The sequence below is a fragment of the Drosophila montana genome, unplaced genomic scaffold (genome assembly GCF_035044405.1).
Source record: "Drosophila montana isolate Dmon_TW-CO22-7 unplaced genomic scaffold, ASM3504440v1 contig_2106_1, whole genome shotgun sequence".
Taxonomy (NCBI): domain Eukaryota; kingdom Metazoa; phylum Arthropoda; class Insecta; order Diptera; family Drosophilidae; genus Drosophila; species Drosophila montana.
Window position 1 is genome coordinate 334,592 of NW_026997017.1, and position 22,605 is coordinate 357,196.

General features: G+C 39.3%; 2 protein-coding genes across 2 annotated transcripts in view; one reads left to right on the top strand and one right to left on the bottom strand.

The window, feature by feature from the left end:
* Window positions 1-332: 332 nt before the first annotated feature.
* LOC135426894 (uncharacterized) lies at window positions 333-16,744 on the bottom strand. Its single transcript, XM_064680221.1, is given in 3 exon segments — window positions 333-1,313; window positions 5,780-5,965; window positions 15,452-16,744. Coding segments are annotated over 3 exon segments (1,455 nt in total). The 5' UTR covers window positions 16,062-16,744; the 3' UTR covers window positions 333-654.
* Window positions 1,312-22,605, top strand: part of LOC135426891 (uncharacterized) — a 113,777-nt gene continuing 92,483 nt past the window's right edge. The window contains exon 1 of the mRNA XM_064680218.1: window positions 1,312-1,626. The gene's annotated coding sequence lies outside the window, so the exon portion shown is untranslated. The remainder of the gene's footprint in view (window positions 1,627-22,605) is intronic.

Here is a 22,605-nt window from a genome sequence, read left to right on the forward strand (position 1 = left end):
AGGAAACAAAAACGCAACTAAGGAAATTGTATAACAATGTATTTTGATAATGAAATTAAATTTGTATTTTAAGCTCTTATTACATATACAAGATAATTTAAATAAAAACAAAGAAAAATATAAATAAATGTATAATGCTAATCATTTGTGTTTCGGCGCTAGAAATTCAAAATGCCCGCCATACTGTTTGACAATCACAGCGCAATTGCATTGGGGCTTGCGGATCAAACGGGATATACGCCTTACAGTGCACAGTTGCATTCTGTCTGTGTGCCATAACATTGCCATTTTGAGCTTAACATTGCGAATTGGGCAGTTATGAATGAAAATGCTTTGCTTTACTTTCAGTTTTATTGTGGACTAATTTTTGGTCATTAGTTTAAATTTATGCATTTGCTAATGTTGTAAATTGTTAATACTTTAATATTTGTTGTTTACATTGTTGCTTACACATTTACAAGGTGGATTTGGGCTGTAAGAAAAACCGTTGGATTTCGTTTCAAGATGCGCCAGGGGTGCAGGGTGAGGGTTAATAACTCCACATTAACATTTAACAGCGGCAACAACACTAGCCTCGGCGGTTGGTGGGTATGTGTATGTATGTGCGTGTGTGTGTATGTTTTTCTTCATTTCTTCTTGAGTGTCGTTCATCTTTTAGAGCTTCTGCTGCGCCAGTTCCTCGATCGTGCGCGCATTGGTGAGCGTCACCCACAAGGGCGACTGTATGCTGGCCAGCGAGTAGCTCTCGGCTGCGTCGAGCGACTGCGATTTGCGCATGGCTGCAGCTGCTGAACTGGCGCTGCCACTGCTGCTGCCGGCGCCAAGGCGACGCTCCCGTTTGGAGCCGCGCTTGCCGACGCTAAACGCGAGCGCTGCTTCGCTGGCCGGGCTGCTGCTGGCGGCGCGCAGCTCCTGCAGGCGACTGCGCCGTTTGGCCAGCGCCGCGGCATCGTGCGATTCGCGCAGGCTGCCCGCTTTGCGCAGCGGCGGCGTCAGCGTCGCCGTCGACGGCGTGCGCGGCTGCAGCAGTTGCATGGCCAGCGCAGCTGTCTGCGGCTGCGCTGTCGACAACGTCGAAAAGGTCGACGTCGTCGTCTTCGGCTGCTGCTGTTGTGCTGCTAACTGTTAGCTCGAGGAGAAGGACATCTTGTAGGAGTTGGCGTCCATGGGCGATTCGGGATTGAGTATTTCGGTCTGCGTCTGTTCCACGTCGCTGCAGCGCTCCTCCAGCACCGTGTCCAGCTCCAGCGAGGTGAAGCCCTGGCTTAGGCTTCGTTCAGGACGTAGACTGATAGCTCGCGACGATCGGTAATCTAAAGCGGCAAAAACATTACCAAAAAGAGAAAAAAAAAGCCAAAGAAATAAATAAACAAAAGCAATTCACATTAGCTACAAGTTGCTTAAATCGCCTCCGGCAAGCGGAAAGGAAATGGAAATGTGTGTGTGCGCGTGTGTGTGTGTGCGTGTGACCAAAGACAAATTGAAAACGTGCGACGTCGAGAACGAGCTCAAATTTAATGTGAGTATCAAAACGTGCAGGCCACCAACCCCGCCCAACGCCCACCACCACACGGGACACGCGCCCGCTTGCCAGCTGACAGGACGTGCGCACAGTGGAACCAATACGTAAGTGCTATCCACTTTTTAAGCTCCGCCCCCTTACTATTTTAATTAACAGCTTAAGTGTTGACAACAGCAGCTGCAGCTGTTAAATGCATCTAAGTGTGCTTAAAACTGCAGTGGGGCAATATAAAAATCCCAGATTCAAAATTACCCAAAAGCTAATTTCCCTATTATATTAATAAACTTCCTTGACACTTTTATGCTTAAGCTTCAGCTTACTGTTAAACAGCTGTAGCGTTAACATTAGCTGCTGCCGCTGTTAAGTGCATTCGATTGCATTTAAAACTGAAGTGGTGCAATATAAAAATCCATGATTTAAAATTACCCAATATATTATTCTTCCTATATTATTATACTTTCTTAAGACTAAGCTTCAGCTTACTGTTATATTTTACGGCTTAAGCGTTAACAACAGCAGCTGCCGCCGTTAATTGCATCTAAGCACTTAAAAATCCCAAATTTAAAATAACCCAAAAGCTGATTTCCCTATTATATTAACACTTTTATGCTTACGCTTTAGCTTACTGTTATATTTAACAGCTTAAGCGTTTACAACAGCAGCTTCCGCTTTTAAACTGCAGTGAGGCAATATAAAATTCCCAGATTGGAAATTACCCAACAGCCGATTTCCTCTTATATTTATAATACTTCCTTAAGACATTATGTTTAAGCTACTGCTTACAATGTTAATTAACAGCGAAAGCAGTGATCACAGCAGCTGCCAATGTTAATTACATATCAGTACATTTAAAACTGCAGCTCGGCAGCAAAATATCTCAGATTTAAAATTACTTAAAATCTGATTTCTTCAACATATATTTCCTAAACACTTATGTACAGCTAACTGTTATCATTATCAGCCTAAATGTTGACTACAGTAGCGACCGTTGTTAATTGCATATCAGTGCTTGTCAAACTGCAATTGAAAACCTTATCAAAACTATCCAAACGCAGATTGTCTCAGAACAAACACACGCACACACACCACTGTGCACAGTCTGACTGTTACTGTGTTGATGGCTGCCCTTTTGCGGAGAAGTTTCTTGTGGTTTTCATGCGGTGCTTGCGGTGATGCGTAATTGTTTTCAAAATTTATGCAAAAACCAAAAATTTGCAACCATCAAAACATGGTGTGGTTGGGGGCATCCGGGAGGGGGGGGGGGGGGTGGGCAAAACAAGTATAATTTGCGGTTTGTCAACGTTTCGTTATCGTGTCACCCACATCGTAATCATCATCAACAAAAACAACATCATTATCATCATCATAACCACCATCACGTTGTTTGTGCACCTCTCAAAGCGGAGCAGCACCCGCATCCAGCGGCAAAGCAAACACTGAATATGAAATTTACAGTTATAACAAGTTGGGATGCACTCAACGAGTGAGCTCGACTTCAAGATGCCCTATTGTGGGCGCACGTAAGTGCTGTCACCTTTATAACTTCCTAACCGAGAGTGAGGCTCTATTACATATTGCCCTGATAATGAACCCACAAAATGTTTCTGATTATCGCAAATACAAATGTTTAAAAAGTCAATAGGCATTCGCTTCAGTCAATCAATCGGTCAGTAAATCACTCAGTACTTCAGTCAATCAATCAAATAGTCAGTCAGTCAGTTAATAAGTTGATCAGTTAGCGAGTCAATCACTTAACCCTTACTTGACAGGTCAGTAAGTCATTCAGTCAGTATGTGAATCAATCAGTCAATCAATCACTCAGTCAGTCGGTCAATAAATCAGTCTGCCATTTAAGTCAGTCAATCAATCAGTCAGTCGGTTAACTAGTCAATCACTCAACCAGTCAGTCAATCAGTCAAACAACAAGTTACTTAGTCAATCAATCAGTCAGCAAATCAATCAGTCAGTCGGCTAACTAGTTCAATCAATCGGCACTTGCTAACTAACTAGTCAAAAACGACTCAGTCAGACAAACCATTTGATCAGTCAGTTAGCTAGTTTGTCTATCAATCAATCAATCAGACAATTTTATGTACATAAATCGATCACCTTCTGGCTGCCAGCACAACAACAACTAGCTTATACCCTTTATTGGGGATATTTGTGTAAACAGGGCATATGAAGACGCCTGGGATTTCTGATTATGGGGGTGTGGCAAGGGTGATGGGGGGGGGGGGGGCTGTTATGGGGCTGGTGTGGATCGAGTGAAAAGACGAGTTTTCATTTTTGTTGTTGTTCGCATGGAAACGAGGACAAGCGCCCAAAGGTATGCAATGGAAATGCAAATGCAGCCGGGCGTACGGCCGTTTGGCATACAGCAGCTGCTGCCTGTGCTTGACACATGCAAAACACCATAAATATCTCCGAGTGTGTGCGGGTCTGTGTGTGTGTGTGTGTGCGGGTGTGTGTGTGCAGGTGTGTGTGTGTGTGTGTATGTGCCGACGCTCGCTTTCATTGAGCGCCGCAACAGTCGCAGCAGGCACTCAGTTTGAACTCTGACTTGGAGCCGCACGTGGCTCTCAAATCTTGTTTGGCCATGTTCTCATATCCTGTTTGCTCGGGAGCAGCTCGGGTATAATAGACTGTCAGCGCCCGTAAGTGGGTCAAGTTTGTTGTTTTTCAACACCGAATATTTTCCATTTGCATGCCTAAATGTGGCTGGTAAAGCTCCTGGTAAATTCTTGTTCTCAATTTCCCATTTTCATAGCTACATTTGACATGTGAATCTCCGGGTAGATCTTTTTTCTTAATTTTCCATTTCCACATCTAAACATGGTCATGGTGAATCCTCTTCGAAGTTTCTTATTTCTATATATATATATAAATTCGACTGGTAAAGCTCCTGGTAAATTATTTTTATCAATTCCATTTCGCATTTCCATATTTATATTTAGTTATAAAGCTCTGGTAAATCTTTCTTCTACATTTTCCATATTCAAATCTAAGATTAACTGGTAAATCCTCATATAAATGTTGTCATTTCTATATCTTACTTTGATTTGCAAGGTTCTTGGTAAATCTTCATTCCACATTTTACATTTCCATAGCTAAATTTAACTTGTAAAGTTCCTAGTAAACCTTTTTGAAAATTTCCAAACGCAAATCTAAGTTTGCGTGGTAAATTCTCTTTGTACATTTTCTATTTGCACGATTCAATTTGACTGGTAAAGCTCCTGGTAAATCCTCTTTCTGTATTTTTCCTTTTTTATATCTTAGTTTAACATGTGAGGCTCCGATAAAATCCTTTTGCCTGGTAATCATTGTAAATCATTGTAAATTTGCCATGTCCATGTTTAGATTTGACTGATAAAGCTCATGGTAAATCCTTGTTCTAGATTTCGTTTTCTCTATACTCTAAATTTTCCATTTCCATAGTTAAATTGAACTTGTAAAGCTGCTGGCGAAGCACCTTTTTGAATTCACCTGGTAAAGCTCTTGATAAATAAGTTTTCTACATCTTCCATTCCCATTATTTATGTTTTTTTATTCTTGGTTTCTATTAATCCTGTACTTAAATTTATTTCTGGCTTCTTAAATGAACTCTCGTATTTTTTGGCAAATTTTTTGTTTACTCTGGTATTTTTGTCGCTGACTTGAAAAGTAAAGTTATTTTCTTCATAAATATTGATAATAAATATGCTTGATTTTCAGTTTTTCTCTTTGCAAAGCGCCAAAAAGAGAGGAGGAATGGGCTGACAGGTGTGCGTGTGTGTGTGTGTGTGTGTGAGGCTAGCCCGCATTTTTGTTTGACAATTCGAAATGCAATTTATGCAAGAAAAACAAAGCAGGAAAATGGAAATTTTGTTCACAATTGCGAGGGGCGGGGCGAACGGGGCTGGGGGGCTTTGTTGGGGTCAAAGTGCAAAAATGGTGGCAAAACAAAAAGGGCTACGATATGACAGACACACATTGAGATCAAGAACCAGACATGAGCAAAGAAACTGTGTGCGATGGAGAGAGAGAGAGAGAGAGAGAGAGAGAGAGAGAGAGAGAGGGGGAAAGGTAAATTTATGTAAAATAACAAAATTCCATGCTATATGGAAAACATCGTGATCGAATACTGTGAACGTGAATCAATATAAATGCGTGTCGCATATAGTATAAAGATATATGTATATAGATATATATAGTGAGAGAAAGTGAAGAGTGAGAGATAAATGGAAAACTTCGTACACACATTACAACATTCAAACTCACTAAGCCTATGAATTGGACTAAATCTGACCAGGCTGACAGCATGGTCCTGCATATCATAGTTGCGTCGCCTGTCCCGCTCCCTCGCCAGCTTGGCGCGCCGCCTCAGGCAGCAGATGACAATCAGCGCCAGTATGGGAAATCCGAAGATGCACGAAACGATCGGAATGACAATCGATTCGGGTGAAACTGTAAGTACAAAACGATAGATATGCATTAGTTATGTATACCCTGTAATCATAAAATGTGCACAGAATCGGTTGATAAGAGCTATAAGAATCAATTCGGTTGAATATGTAGATAATGCCAGATATGTACTATTTGTATACCCTGTAATCATTAAATGTAAAGAGAATCGCTTGCTAAGAGCTATAAGAATCAATTCAGATATGTACTGTGTATTTGTATACCCTGTAATCATTAAATGTAGAGAGAATCGTTTGATAAGAGCTATAAGAATCAATTCGGTTGAATATGTAGATAATGCCAGATATGTACTGTGTCTTTGTATACCCTGTAATCATTAATTGTAAAGAGAATCGCTTGCTAAGAGCTATAAGAATCAATTCAGATATGTACTGTGTATTTGTATACCCTGTAATCATTAAATGTAAAGAGAATCGTTTGATAAGAGCTATAAGAATCAATTCGTAGATAGTGTAGATAATGCCAGATATGTACTATTTGTATACCCTGTAATCATAAAATGTGCACATAAATCTTTTCTACATAATTTCCGTGGGCGGTAAATTACGAGGTTTGGTTTTTCTCAATGGTTTGTCTTCTAGATCAATTGGGCATCTAAAGCTGGCAACATTTTTCTTGGTCAAAATTCATGTATAATTGGTTCCCTCAAATATCCTATATAGATATAAGTACAAATTTCCCACCTCCATAACTCGGTCAAATCTCATTCGATTTTGAAAAGTTTGTCCTTGTCTCTTACACGCCCTTCCTTTGTACACATAAGAATCGGATATACAATAGTTTGTAACGAGCTGTGCGCGCGCCTAAAAGTAGACTTCATATGTTAATTTGGCTGCCTAATTGCTGCGCTCGATGGTGAAATGCCAGCGATTTGCGCTTTTTGGACTGGCTCAAATATAAACTGCAAATTATGAATTCATGTGCTATCACACGCACACACACGCACACACACACACACAGAAACGCTCTAAAGTAGGCAACAAAATTGATCGGCCCGTTTTTGTATGTTTCGCTCATAATTTGCGGCTCATCTGGGGCCGGGCCGGGCCATTTGGCCAGACATTGCCCCGGAATGTAGGCAACACTTATTTACCCAGGGGGGTAGGCAGCTATCTGGGCCAAAAGCCTTTTGACCAAATACCAAGCGTTTGCATTTCTTTTTGTGTCCTTTTATTTACGTCTTTTTTTTTATTTTTTCCATTTAATTTAATTTCCATCCGCAGGCCGCTTTCAACTAATTTTTATCTTTTTGGTGGTTTTTGGTGGTTCAGTGTTTTGCACCGTTGTCGATGCTATCGCGATTCTTGTTTCAATTTGTCTTTGCTTTATCTTGCCAAAAGTGAAAAGAAAAAAAAAAATAAGGTAAAAGAGCGAAAAACAAGCCCGAAACAAAGGCCAACAATTTGTTGCGATCCGCTCAGGCAAACATTTTTATTAAGGCCCTTTGCCGATAAGCCATAAAAAGCAATATATCTTTTAGCCATTGTCTATATGTATTTGTGTATGTATGTGTGTATTTCGCAGCCAGTCGACTTTCAGAGTACACTGAGCGAAAGTCCGCAGTGAATTGTGGTTTCCTATTGGAGCCAGGGCTGCACAGTCGCAATGAAAAAAGGTTAACTGGTTCCGTTTACGAATCGAACCAGCTTTTTGCCTTGAGATTCAGTTCGTGAACCACTTTTAATGCTGCCTTGAACCCAGCTTTTGGTTCAAACCCTTTTAAAATGAAGTTTCTCAATAATTTCATGTATTATTTTGATTTTTTTCAAGGTATTTCATTTATTATTTATTTATTTTATTTGTTTAACAAATTCTTTTAACTAATTTTTATTTATTATGTACTTTATATATTTTGTTTATTTTATTTTATTGATTTAATTAATTTTTTTGTTTTTTTTTTTATTTACATTATTTATTTTACTTCTTATATTTATTTAATTTTTCTTTTATTTTATTTCTTATATTTATTTTATTTTTTATTTTTTTTTTTTATGTATTTTATCTATATTTTTTTGCCTGTTTTTGAGCTTCCTCCGAAAATTGGCATCTAACAAATATGTTTTAGATTTAAATCCAATAATTGGGGTCCAAGATATTTGTGCTCAAAAGTTTTTTATTTCGAAACAAAATATATTTGAAATAAATCTATGCGTCGCTTTGGCTTTGGATTCAGCTGTTTTTTTGGGTAACTTTCAGTTAAGGTTCCGTTTGTAGTTAAAGTGACTTTTAGTTTCAGTCTTGAACTGGTTCAGTTCCGAACAGTGTTGCATAATTCTATTAGATAAGCTGTAAACTATTAACTCTGCCAGAAATATTCAATTGGCCAGATCCAGTATGTGAACGATCAGAGCTATATTTAAAGCTTGGCTGCAGGGCCAATAAATGTTAACTGTGGTTCGGTTCATGGTTCCAATCAATGACTGGTTCGGTTCGTGAATCAGTTTTTGTTCTTCAGATCTATGAGCTCCAGATTTAAGTGCGAGCAGTACAACTTATCGTTAATGTATATTAAGTTAGAAATTGAATTCGTGGTTATCTCTACAATGGCAAAAACGTATTTCTAGCGCCCCCCGTTTCGCTCAGTGCATGTTTTCAGGCATGCTGGCACGCCCACAATTCTAGCTAAAAAAAAAAATCATGCCAAGGCGTCAAGGGCACCCAATGCCCTTAATCTAAGCCACAGAAATCCACAGAATAATGTTGTTGTCGTATGTCCTAAATAGAACTTGGCAAGCATACAAAGCATGATCGAGAGGGGCTGGTTAGGGCAGTGGGCGGGGTCTATGTGGCAATGCGGGGTGCGGATTTGGTCGCTGCTGCTGCTGCTGCTGCACTGGCTCCAACTGTTGATGCCGCGCGCGCGCTCTGGTTGACATTATTGAATCCAATTAACGCCTTCAAAGTGACAGTTCAAATTTACACAAATTGATGGCTCTTGTCGATGGGTTGGGGAAGGGGGGGGGGGTGGGGGCGGAGTCAGAGGGAGTCAGCGGGAGTTAGGGGTAGTTAGGGGTAGTTAGGGGCATAGCAAAATGGGGTAGCAGCAGCTCGGCAGCTCGACAGCTGTCCTTTGACAAGAATTCCTTGTTGTTGGGACTCCTTGGAGCCAGCCACCCACTAGCAATCCCTCCCCCCCCCTCCACCCACCCCTCCGTCCCGCCCCTTCCCTCCGCCGGCTGGCAGAGCGTCTGTAATTTGATGCTGAGTCATCAGGCGGCAGCGTTTGATGCTTGAAATATTCAATAAATACAATAAAAATGATGCGAGCCAAACTGGGCCGCCCCGCCATTCAATCGAAATCGAAATGTTTGCATATTTCAAGTCGACCGTGGAATGCGCTACAAAAGCCTCGACAACAACAACAACAACAACAACAAAACGATTGTCAGCCGCTGAAGATGGGCAAAAATAAACGAAAAAAAAAAAAACAAGAAAGGAGAAACAGCAAAATAGGCGAACAGTCAGAGAAATATTTGTCGTATTAATCGCAAAGTGACTTCCTGAGCTGGTTTTGGGCATAGAGATGAGCGCGTGTCGTGTCACGATATAAAGGCAATTGTCAGTGTTGGTAAAGGTATTACATTTGTGTTGCTAAGTGCATTGCGGTCGTGCGTATTAATCGCAAAGTGACTTCCTGAGCTGGTTTTGGGCATAGAGATGAGCGCGTCTCGTGTCACGATATAAAGGCAATTGTCAGTGTTGGTAAAGGTATTACATTTGTGTTGCTAAGTGCATTGCGGTCGTGCGTATTAATCGCAAAGTGACTTCCTGAGCTGGTTTTGGGCATAGAGATGAGCGCGTCTCGTGTCACGATATAAAGGCAATTGTCAGTGTTGGTAAAGGTATTACATTTGTGTTGCTAAGTGCATTGCGGTCGTGCGTATTAATCGCAAAGTGACTTCCTGAGCTGGTTTTGGGCATAGAGATGAGCGCGTGTCGTGTCACGATATAAAGGCAATTGTCAGTGTTGGTAAAGGTATTACATTTGTGTTGCTAAGTGCATTGCGGTCGTGCGTATTAATCGCAAAGTGACTTCTTGAGCTGGTTTTGGGCATAGAGATGAGCGCGTCTCGTGTCACGATATAAAGGCAATTGTCAGTGTTGGTAAAGGTATTACATTTGTGTTGCTAAGTGCATTGCGCCAGTGTTGTTAAAGGTATTGCAGTCACAAACAAAACACAACACGTTTTCTTTGAATATCATTCGAAAGCTTAAAGAATTGTTTTCAACAAAAGGAAAGTAAAAGTTTGTTGACAACTTCTTTGATAATTTTTTTTAAATAACGTACATACAAATTAATGATGCAAGTGTTTATATTGCAATGTTTATCTAAAAAAATATATATTTTATGTACATAAACTAAATTTGTGCTCTTAACGGCTCACGGGCTCATCTCTATGACTCAGCACAGTAAATCGGCAAACGATTGAGATGGGCGGCCTATTACTTTTTGCCATGGGCGTGGCATCACTGGGTTAAAGTTGGGCAGAGCTCAAGTGTGGGGCGCTGTTTGGCAAAGCTGTTAAAGTAGTTGGCGCTTAAAGTTGCGCCCCAAGCGACCCAGAAATTTGGCTGCAAGTGGAACTACTTAGTCGTGCTTTCATGCCGAGGACAGACTGTACTTGGCAAGGTTAAGCGCGACAGAGACGGAGTCAGTGACACGACGACAGCTCAAGAGAGCAACTGCCGAGGCAGGCGAAAGTGCAAGCTACTTAGCTGCGAGTGTTGGTAAGTGCTTAAAGTAAAGTCAATCAACTGTCAAAGTGTTAAGGGTTTAACTATTAGGGATGAGTGTTGTCACACGCTCACGAGCCAAACACTCTCTTTACAGTTCTCGAAGAAGATTAGATTTTGATTGATGTATGTAGTTTACATAATGTTTAACATATGTGAACAGCGGCTGCGACTAATTTACATGGTTGCCAAGGCGCTTATCAACACTTGCAACTGAAACTTTGCAGCACTTTCTCATTGAAGGGAATTTCCGTTTGATATATGTAGTATATATTGTGATTGATACCATAAAGAAGCTTACACTATGTTGAACATCTGTGAACAGCAGCTGCAACTAATTTACATATTTGCCGAAGCGTTTATCAACACTTGCAGCTGAAACTTTGCAACACTTGCAGAGAGAAGAGAACTTTCCTTTGATTTATCATAAACGCTTTGTTCTGCTTTACAATAATTGAATGCAGCTTGTTGAAATTTGCGCACAAAACTTTTTAATCCCAAAAACGTGCCCGAAAAGTTTACTTATTAAACAAAAAGATTTTTCGGGCAGCATTTGAGTACATAATCCAAAGCAATTGGATAGGAATCTATGCGTTATATTGAAGTTACAAAAGCAGCTGTTGGGCTAGTAATATGAAAATATATTCATAAATGTGATATTTTAATAAGATTTAGCAGAAGTTCAGCCTAAATTTGATAAGAGAGAGATGGAGAGGAGGAAGTCGAGAGTTTCAGATGTCTTGAAATGAAAGTTCTTCTATTTAAAATTGTTTAAAGTTTTTGTCGAAATCTCAAAAGCAAAAAGAGTACACATGATTTTTTGTTATAGGTCTTTCTTTTTAGTTCTTAAAGATATTGATATAATTTAATATAATTACATGGCTAGATCGACTCGACTATTGATGCTGATCAAGAATATATATAGTTTATGGGGTCGGAGATGTTTTCTACTGCCTGTTACATACACGTGCACAACTCCATTATACCCGTTTTACACATTTCCAATGGTCTTCTAGTCTTCTTCTAGTCTTAATTATGTTTCCCCTGAAGAATTTGAGAATTTGCGCAAAAAACTATTTGGTGAGCATTTTGTCGCTGTGGATTGTGGAATGCGAGGAACTAAGACGAGACCGTTTTCTGCGCGCCAACTTGGCAACAAATAGTTGCAGCAAGCTGTGAAAACTATGCTGCAGCTGCAGGCGAAATATTTGCAGTAGATAGCTTGTGCCACATATGCCACAAGCGCTCGGCCGAGGCTAAACAATTTTATTCAATGAATTTTACGCACTTTTGTTCGATTTTTGTTCTTCTGCTCGTCCTTCTACTGTTGTTGTTGCTGTGGAAATGGACAAGTTTGCTGGCTTTGACGAGCTGCCCCCCCCCCTCGCCCCTCCCTCTTTCCTCGTTAGCTGTGTGGCAGACATGCCCACCGCCCACGCACGCACACAATTCGAATACACGCAAAAAAAAATTGTTGACTTTTTGTTGAACCCGCAACAAGATTTGTATTTGAAAAAGCTTCATTTGGAAACGAGCAATAATTGTTAAATTTCAGATTCTTTATATGTTTTTATACGCTGAACCCATTGAAAATGGGTGAAAAGGGTATAATGTATTTGTGCAAATGTATGTAACAGGCAGAAGGATCCATCTCCGTCCCCATAAAGTATATATATTCTTGATCAGCATCAATAGCCGAGTCCATGTCCGTCCGTCTGTCCGTAGGTATGAACGCAAGGGTCTCAGAACCTATAAGAGCTAGAGACTTGAAATTTTAGCTGTAGGTCCTCCTAGTACCCGCGCGGATCGAGTTTGTTTCCGATATTCGATAACTTGCCGCGTTTCGAAGTAATCGATAAAAATCGATATCGAAATGCTGTATTTTGAGCAAATCTCGTAAGTTATAAGAGCTCGAGTCACCAAAACTTGACATGTAGCTTTTAGAATAGTATATATATATCAAGTATCTTTTATTTTTCATTGGAAGAAGAGGGTTCAGGGTATCCCCTAGTCGGGAGCTCCCGACTAGAACCTCTTTCTTGTTCAGGGAGCTCCCGACTAGAACCTCTTACTTGTCTTATATTATGTCAATTGTTCTAGGCCAAAAATTTGTTTGAGTGTAGCCAGTGAGAGGCCGCAGGGCTGCGAAAGTGCTGACATAGCTCGTCGCTTCTCGCTTCTGGCTGCTCGCTGCTCGATGCTGATGTGGGAAGATAAGCCGCATGATTAGGATATGGGATATTAACGTCGACTGCGACGACTCTCGGATGTGTCCCCATAATGAGAACCAACTGAGTCAGCAGCCAGGCAGCCAGGCAGACGACGGCTTTGACAGCTCGCGCAATTTGTGTGGAGGGAGAGAAAGCGAAAGTTTTTGTTTGGCCCCCAGAGCCAAGTTAAGAGATGCTGCTTAAAACAATCAACGTTTCAAATCGCGTTAATAGTCGAACAATCTCTGCAATTAATGCGACTCCAACTTGCCTAATGGCTGCATTAGGCCCAAGGGTCGTAAGGTCGCAGGCTCTCTCTCTCTCTCTCTCTCTCTCTCTCTCTCTCAGTGCTTCAATAAGTGCACAGATAAGTGGGCAGCTTTTTAATGGGCATGCCTGACTGACAGCTACCCTGTAACAGATTTGCAGCTTTATAAAAAAGGCCCTCCAATTAAATAACTTCTAAGCTAGCTGGCATTAAATGTTCTATTCTATTCTATTCGACTTTCTATCGCTTTCTTATCTTTCAACTTCATTTTCCAGGGTATTTTATTGTTTGGCTTTCTCTTTTCCTTGACGCCAAGTTCTCGCCTGGGAAGTTCAAAATGCGATATTGATTCATTTTATTTTTTGGTATATCGCTTAGTTATCGCGTAGGAAGTTAAGAAGTACGAATGTACTTTATCTATATCGCCAATTTCTCGCCTAGGAAGTTAAAAAAACGATACAAATAATCTTTTGCTATTTCGCCAAGTTCTCGCGTGGCAAGTTAAAAAAGCGATACGATAAACTTTTTCTGTGTCGCAAATTTCTCGCCTGGAAAGTTAAAAAAGCGATACGAAGTAACTTTTTCTATATCGTCAATATCTCGCCTGGGAAGTTAAATATGTGATATCGATGTATTTAGCTTTAGCATATCGCGAAATTCTCCCGCAGGAAGTTCAAAATGCGATATCGATGTATTTTATCTTTGTATATGACTGAACTATTCTCCAATTTTTAGAACCAAAGACTGCTTGAAAACTTAACAAACTTTCGAAAGTCAGTCTGTAAGCCGTGTGCTCTCGATTGAGGAAACTTCGGGGCGAAATATGTTAAAATCCAACATAATGCAGAACTTATAAGCCCCATAGGGTAACATAGTCTCTCAGATATAGACAGGCTGCAATGGATACACAAGCTGATTGGATAAACAAAGTAAAGGATCTCAATCTAATTGGGCAACATACTAATGCTGCACCATATCCCATCCCTTTTCAGGCCTTAAATGGCCTTATATAGGGTATTTATTAAAAAGAGGACAACACCCATGAGCGAGCAACGGGGGGGGTGTTAACTATCGAAGCTATTCGAGGATAATGAGCGAACGGATGGCATAATGCAAATTAGCCTCTAATTGGGCCTGGCACGCGACCCCGTCGCCGTCTCTCCGTCCGTCCGTCCGTCCGTCTGTCTAACTGACTGAGCTGATTTGATTATTGACAGGCGGAGCGTTTTACCTATTCGCCCACAGACAGTGATGTGACGAGCGTGCTAATCAAGCCCAATCCGCATTAGTTGGCCACATTATTGGCCAACAATCATCGGTCGTTGGCTTGGCTCACAACAATGATTAACTGACAGCCGAAAGTTATTGGCCAAGTGCCTGACAAATAAACCATCGGTCAATTAAATGTGATGAATTAATATGACAATACATTGACAATAAATTCGTTTATGTTAGCTTTAACGGTGGCCTTTGTGGCTTCTACTCTGCTTATGTTATGTGCAATTTAATAGCTCTGTTAAGTGCTGTGATGAATTAATACGCCTCAAGTGTTTAAGTGACGATTGCGCTCGGCACATTCTGAGTATATTCCGCTTTAGTTATTTGAATGTCGCTTATGTGATCCTTTACAGTTCACTCGCCTGCGCTGCGGTTATGTAGCTCTCACTCTGCTTATGTTAAGTCTAATATAACAGCTCTGTTAAAAACTCTTTAAATAGTTAGTATGTTTCAGTGTTTAGGTAGAGTTTTCCATCTAGCTATACATTCTATATTCCATATTCCACATTCCATATTACCTATACATTCCCCATATATTCTACTCTACGCGTTTACATACAGCTTATGTTAGCTTTAACAGTTCAGTTGCTCTGTTATGTGACTCTTATACAGTTATGTTAACTGCAATTTAACAGCAATGTTGTTTAGAGCTTGGGTGGAGTTTGCGACCGCTTGGAATTATCCTTCGGTTACCTGATGTCTACTTATGTGTGCACAAAACATCATACCCGATGGCAACAATTGGATAACAGGGTATCAGGAGCAAAGTGAGATGCGAATTAAAAGTCTTGAACTCTAGGTGTCTCTGGGATAAAGGATGAAGAGATAGAGAGAGAGAGAGAGGCTGTCTGGCTGTTGCATACCTTTGCACATAACCATAATACCCGATGGCTTTAGTTGGATAACAGGGTATCCAGAAGCAAAGTGCATTGTGTAACTGAATTTTGATTTGGACTTAGTGAAAATCCATTAACTCACCCGTTGGATAAATATAAATGGTTGCGGCCCGATTCTTGTTGCCGGCCGCAATGAAGGTGGCCATCGTCTGGGCTGGAAAGGTGACGGCCGGCCCCGTTGCCTCCGGCAGATTGCTGATGGCGCTGCTCAGCACCGTGCTGGCCGCCGTTGTTGACGACTCAATGAAGCCGGGCGTCTCGCCAAATGTATTGTACATATCCGTTTCGCTGCCGTTAATGCCAATGATGCTGGCATTGGCATTGGCATTGCCATTGCCATTGGCATTGGCATTGTTGGGCGAATGCCTAATGCGCTGTCCGGCTGTCAAATCGGCGCCAAGGCCGCCATGGAGCAGAAGGGTGGTCAATCTGGCGCTGTGCTGCCCGCCCATTGTGGCCAGCGTGCGGTTTAGCAGCGCCTTCATGTTGCCCGTCGTTGCCTGCAGCCATTTGGACGTTAGATTTGTGGTCGTCCTGGTATTTGGACTATCCGCCGCAGTTGAAGCTGGAGCTGGAGCTGGAGCTGGAGTTGGAGCTGCCCGCCCGCTGGCCAGATTATTAATGATCGTTGCTGTTGTTGCGGTCATATTGTTTAATAATTTCGCAGCATAATCGTAAATTTCAATGAGCATTTGGAGGCGCGCGCCTCCTTTAACTGCAACTCCCACTGCCACAGCTGCTGCTGCTGCTGCTGCTGCGGTTTCAGCTGTCTGCAAGAGAAATGGGAGCGATTTTTGGGCGCGGGCTGCTAATTGCTTTCATGAATCATTCGGTTCAGTTCGCTTGGCCTCTGCGATTTACCGCGTTGAGTGTTGGCAAACGTCTAATGATGCCTGCGGCGATTAAGGCTCGCTTACCCACACTGCGCTCACAGTTGACAACTGCTTTATTGTGTTGTCAAATAAAGGTTTTATTCTGTTTCAGTTAAGCCACATGTCTAACTTAATAATAATAGCTACTTGTTTAATATTTCTTATCCTACTTTATCCTGTTGTCAAAGTTGACAGCTACTTTATTCTGTTTCCCTTTCTTTTCATTTCACTTACACTTAGGCTAGGCAATAACTACTTGTTAATAATTTAACTTCAGCTTTGCATTTGTTATTCTGCTAACTCGCACACTGCTGTCAAAGTTGACAGCTACTTTGTCCTGTTGTCAAATAGTTGTTTCTTACAGTTTGGCTAGGCAATAACTACTTGTTAATAATTTGACTAGAGCTTTGCATTTGTTATTCTGCTAACTCGCACACTGCTGTCAAAGTTGACAGCTACTTTGTCCTGTTGTCAAATAGTTGTTTCTTACACTTAGGCTAGGCAATAACTATTTGTTAATAGATTAACTTCAGCTTTGCATTTGTTATTCTGCTAACTCGCACACTGCTGTCAAAGTTGACAGCTACTTTGTCCTGTTGTCAAATAGTTGTTTCTTACAGTTTGGCTAGGCAATAACTACTTGTTAATAATTTGACTAGAGCTTTGCGTTTGTTATTCTGCTAACTCGCACACTGCTGTCAAAGTTGACAGCTACTTTGTCCTGTTGTTAAACAGAAGTTGTGTTCTTTTTAATTTAATTTTCAGTTTAGCCAACTGTTTGAGTTAGTTACAAACTAACTACTTGTTAAATATTTGACTGGAGCTAAGCACTCGTTGTGCTCTGAACTTGCACACTGCTGTTAAAGTTGACAACTACTTTATGGTCTTGTCAAAGAGAACTTCTGTTCTCTGTAATGTACATTTTCAGTTAAGCCAAGCAATAACTACTTGTTAATTATTTGACCAGAGCTTAGCATTTGTTGTGCTGCCAGCTGGCAATTTATGTATGCAATAACATTTTCTCACGTCCTGTCCACTTGTCATTCAGATGTTGGCGCTGGAGCGTTGCTGCCTAAGCTCTTGTCAGCTAATATGAACTTTGGCAGGAACATGGATAAGCGTGCCTTAAGCACCATATAAAATGCTCTGTCTAGTTGATGCACTAACGGAATGTTGAGGCCAAGTCTGACCAAATGAAAATATTGCAAAATATGGGATGTATAGGTATGGGATCTATGGGATACAAGGAATGGATAAAAGAGTTGTTGTAGTTTTTGATTTTGGACAATGGCATATTCCATTGTTAACCTTTAGTTACTGTTGATTTTATTTTAAAGTCAAATAAACTATTGCAATAGCTTTCGAATGGGACAACACTTACGAAAAACATAATAAATGAAATAAAACAATTAAGAGGTTCTAGGCGGGAGCTCCCGACTAGGGGATACCCTGAACCATCTTCTTCCAATGAAAAACGAAAGATCCTTGATATATATATACTATTCCAGAAGCTACATGTCAAGTTTGCTAACTCTAGCTCATATTATTTGACGAAATTGCTCAAAAAACAGCATTTCGATATCGATATTTATCGATTACTTGGAAACGGGGCAAGTTATCGAATATCGGAAACAAACTCGATCTGCGCGGGCACTAGGAGGATCTACAGCTAATATTTCAAGCTCGAATATTTATATATTTAATTAACTTTCCTTTGTTGTCGACTCTTGCCGAATGCAGCCCATTGTCCTGGTTGATATGGAAACAATTACATTAAAAAATATGGCATATCAAATACACATTTCTTGGCAATCACAGATTGTGCTTGACTTTCAAATTTGAATATGCTGCAAGCGCAGAGTTCGCATTTCTCTCAACCAACCGAGCAATTCAAACTTTTCAACTTGCATTGCGCTTTTTAGATTGACTTGAAAATGGGTAAAAAGGGGTATAATGTATTTGTGCAAATGTATGTAACAGGCAGAAGGAAGCCTCTCCGAACCCATAAAGTATATATATTCTTGATCAGCATCAATAGCCAAGTCGATCCATGTCCGTCTGTCTGTCCGTATGTATGAGCGCAAGGATCTCAGAGCCTATAAGAGCTAGAGACTTGAAATTTTAGCTGTAGATCCTTCTAGTGCCCGCGCAGTTTGAGTTTGTTTCCGATATTCGATAACTTGCCCCGTTTCCAAGTAATCGATAAAAATCGATATCGAAATGCTGATAATATGAGCTAGAGTCAGCAAAACTTGACATGTAGCTTCTAGTATAGTATATATATATCAAGGATCTTTCAGGGTATCCCCTAGTCGGGAGCGAGAACCTCTTACTTGTTATTTTTTTTATTTTTTGTTTGCTGATAGCTTTGCAACTTAAATGCGATCAAAGCCCCCTCCGCAGCGAGTTGAGTGGCCAATCAAGCGGGCAATCCAAGCAAGGACCCCCTCCACACTCGACGCCCGTGGCAATAGGCACTTCAAGCTGAAGTTGATGCTGAAACTGGAGGACACTTTGGCGACGACGGGGCCATAAAAATATGTTAACTTGTATTGTGCGTGTGTGTGTGTGTGTGTGTGTGTGTGTGTGTGTGTGTGTGCCGCGTCCTGGCCATGGCCAATGCCAGTTGGCAGCAACTAGCTTCATTACCAGCAAAACGAATTCAATTCAATCGAAATGTAGCGAAACGCAACGAACGGAATGGAATGGAATGGAACGGAAAGGAACGGAAAGGAACGGAAAGGAACGGAAGGGAACGGGGGGAGAGGAAGGGCATTCAATCGAAATGGAAATCCAAACAATGTAAGAAAACTCATCCAAACACACTTCCTATTGGAAACACACACACACGGACACACACACACGGACACACACACACACGGACACGGACACACACAATTAAATGGCCAGCACACAAAACATGGCTCGAATGGCGCCCGCCCACAATATGGACAAAAAAAAAAAAGAAACCCGCCTGAATAAAGCGGACAATGACAGACACTCAACAAAAAATAAAAGTAAATTAAAGTGAGCGCGAAAAATCTTATTTGAAGCAGATTTCTTTTCATATAAGCGCTAAAGCGCAAGTACAAGTCCCGAATAGAAATTTTCGCATCGCACATTTGTTGCGAATGTTAATTTCTCTGGCTTATTTTAAGTTATTTCGTACTTCATTTAATTTTTTTTTTAAACTTAAATTTGAATTGTATAATATATAAATCAAATTTAAATTTAAATATTTCTTAAAGTAAGCGCGATAATCTTACTTTAAGATTTCTTCTCCTATAACCGGAAAACAGGCAAGACACAAATTTTATGCTTTTACTGAAAATATTTTCTGCCTTATTTGAAGTTGCTTTCTACTCAATTAAAGCGTTTTTTTTTTTTTTTCAATTTCAAGTACAAGACACAAATAAAGCACACAAATTGCACATTTTATGAGCACGCAATTTGCATATACATTTATACTGAAAAGGTTTTCTAACTTTTTTAAAGTTTATTTTTGTACTTAATTTAAGATGTTTTTTTTTTTAATTTATTTTCTTTTTTGTATAACCCATGCATGAAATTGATATTTGATATGCATTCATCCGCGTAAAATATGTAAAAAAATATTGCTTAAAGTGAGCACAAAAATCTTATTTAAAGATTTCTTGTCTCAATAAACGGAAAATCTCAAGTACAGGAATTTCATATTTATTCCGAACGTTAATTGCATTTATTTACTGAAAATGTTATCTGACTCTTTTTAACTCTTATTTTGTGCTGAATTCAAGTTTTTATCAATATTTTATCGAGCCACAAAATATATTGCGGCCACGCCCACGCCAGTTTGAAGGCAAATGCTCTGTGGCGACAGTTTGAGAGTCACGAGATCAATTATTATTTGCCAGACTGTTGAAATACGCTACTTAAATTTGGTGCAGGGTATTGCGTAGTCGGGCTTAAACGAAGTTCTTGCCGATTAAATATTTAAAATAGTTAAATTAAAATTAAGAAATTTGGAATGTGCTTGAAAATGTTTCAGAATTAAAACAACAAACTTTCGCTAAGTGTAGGGCAGTGGGGCACTGGTTTCGGGAGGGGTAGGGGTAGGGAAGAGGGGTAGGGGTAGGGGTAGGTGCTATGCTCGTCAGGTGGCACAGGAAGCACGCGCCGCTGTACGAACCGTGCTGCTCGCTGTCCGCTGCTCAGGTGTCCGCTCAATGTGGCATGTTCACATGTGCCACATAATTTAGTACTTTTATTGTGGCAATTTCAAACACACAAGAACAAAAATTACAAAAAATTACAAACAAACAAACACACACACGCACACGCACACGCACACAGGCACAATTTGCATATGCGGCCTTAAGTGTCTTGTTGCGTACGCTGTTTGAACCGTTACGTTATTGCTAACGGCTTTCACGTTTTACGCGGACTTTTCGTTTACGTTTTCGTATTTGTTTTTGCTTTCGTTTTGCTTTTTGCTTGTGGCTTGGCTTTGGCAACTGCCGCGTCGCGTTCGCCGTCGCTTTGTGGGCCGCCGCTGCGCTGTCGACGCGCTTTTATAGCCGGCTCCTTGCTTAAGGGAAATTTCTGTTGGCAATTTGAACGAGCGCAGAGCGCAAATTTCCCATACACTGAGCAGCACACTGGAATTGAACATTTAAGGTACATTTGCTCTTTGGCCTGGAATCGAGCGCCGATTCATGCATAACTTTGCGAATGCATCAAACGGAGCTAAGAACTTTAAGATCTACATAAAAGACATCAACTATAGATAAATCAAGAATTTATTGCGTAATGCGTCAATCGTGCTTTATGGCCGATATATTTACATATATATTATTGATTATAAACTTCTAAAATAGGCTTTCTTTGGGTTTTTCATGAATTTATTTTAAGGCAATTCAGTCTATGTGGCTAATAGCCTTTTATCATGTTTATAGTAGATGTTTTTTATTATAAACAGCATTAGTATTCTCCTCATGCTCCCTTTCCTTGTCTTAATCACCATATAATTGCTATTATTACCCAAATTTCTTCAACCTAACCTAACCCAACCTGTTAGTTGTGGTTCATTATATCCATTATTTGTCTGTAAAAATCTCATCTTTGGCTTAAACTCTGATATTAAACACATTGCACATTTCCTTAACCTTATCCATTAGGAATATAAGTGATTTTTGCTTTTTATACGGCCCGAACATTACATTGCGAACGGAAGTTTTTGCGTTTCCTTAACGATTCTTCAGACACAACATGAAAACACACTTTTTTTCTGGATTGACGAAACTTGAATACCCTATCAGACATAGACATAGATATAGATATAGATATAGATATAGATATAGATATAGATATAGATATAGATATAGATATAGATATAGATATAGATATAGATATAGATATAGGTATAGGTATAGGTATAGGTATAGATATAGACATAGATATAGATATAGATATAGATATAGATATAGATATAGATATAGATATAGATATAGATATAGATATAGATATAGATATAGATATAGATATAGATATAGATATAGATATAGATATAGATATAGATATAGATATAGATATAGATATAGATATAGATATAGATATAGATATAGATATAGATATAGATATAGATATAGATATAGATATAGATATAGATATAGATATAGATATAGATATAGATATAGATATAGATATAGATATAGATATAGATATAGATATAGATATAGATATAGATATAGATATAGATATAGATATAGATATAGATATAGATATAGATATAGATATAGATATAGATATAGATATAGATATAGATATAGATATAGATATAGATATAGATATAGATATAGATATAGATATAGATATAGATATAGATATAGATATAGATATAGATATAGATATAGATATAGATATAGATATAGATATAGATATAGATATAGATATAGATATAGATATAGATATAGATATAGATATAGATATAGATATAGATATAGATATAGATATAGATATAGATATAGATATAGATATAGATATAGATATAGATATAGATATAGATATAGATATAGATATAGATATAGATATAGATATAGATATAGATATAGATATAGATATAGATATAGATATAGATATAGATATAGATATAGATATAGATATAGATATAGGTATAGATATAGATATAGATATAGATATAGATATAGATATAGATATAGATATAGATATAGATATAGATATAGATATAGATATAGATATAGATATAGATATAGATATAGATATAGATATAGATATAGATATAGATATAGATATAGATATAGATATAGATATAGATATAGATATAGATATAGATATAGATATAGATATAGATATAGATATAGATATA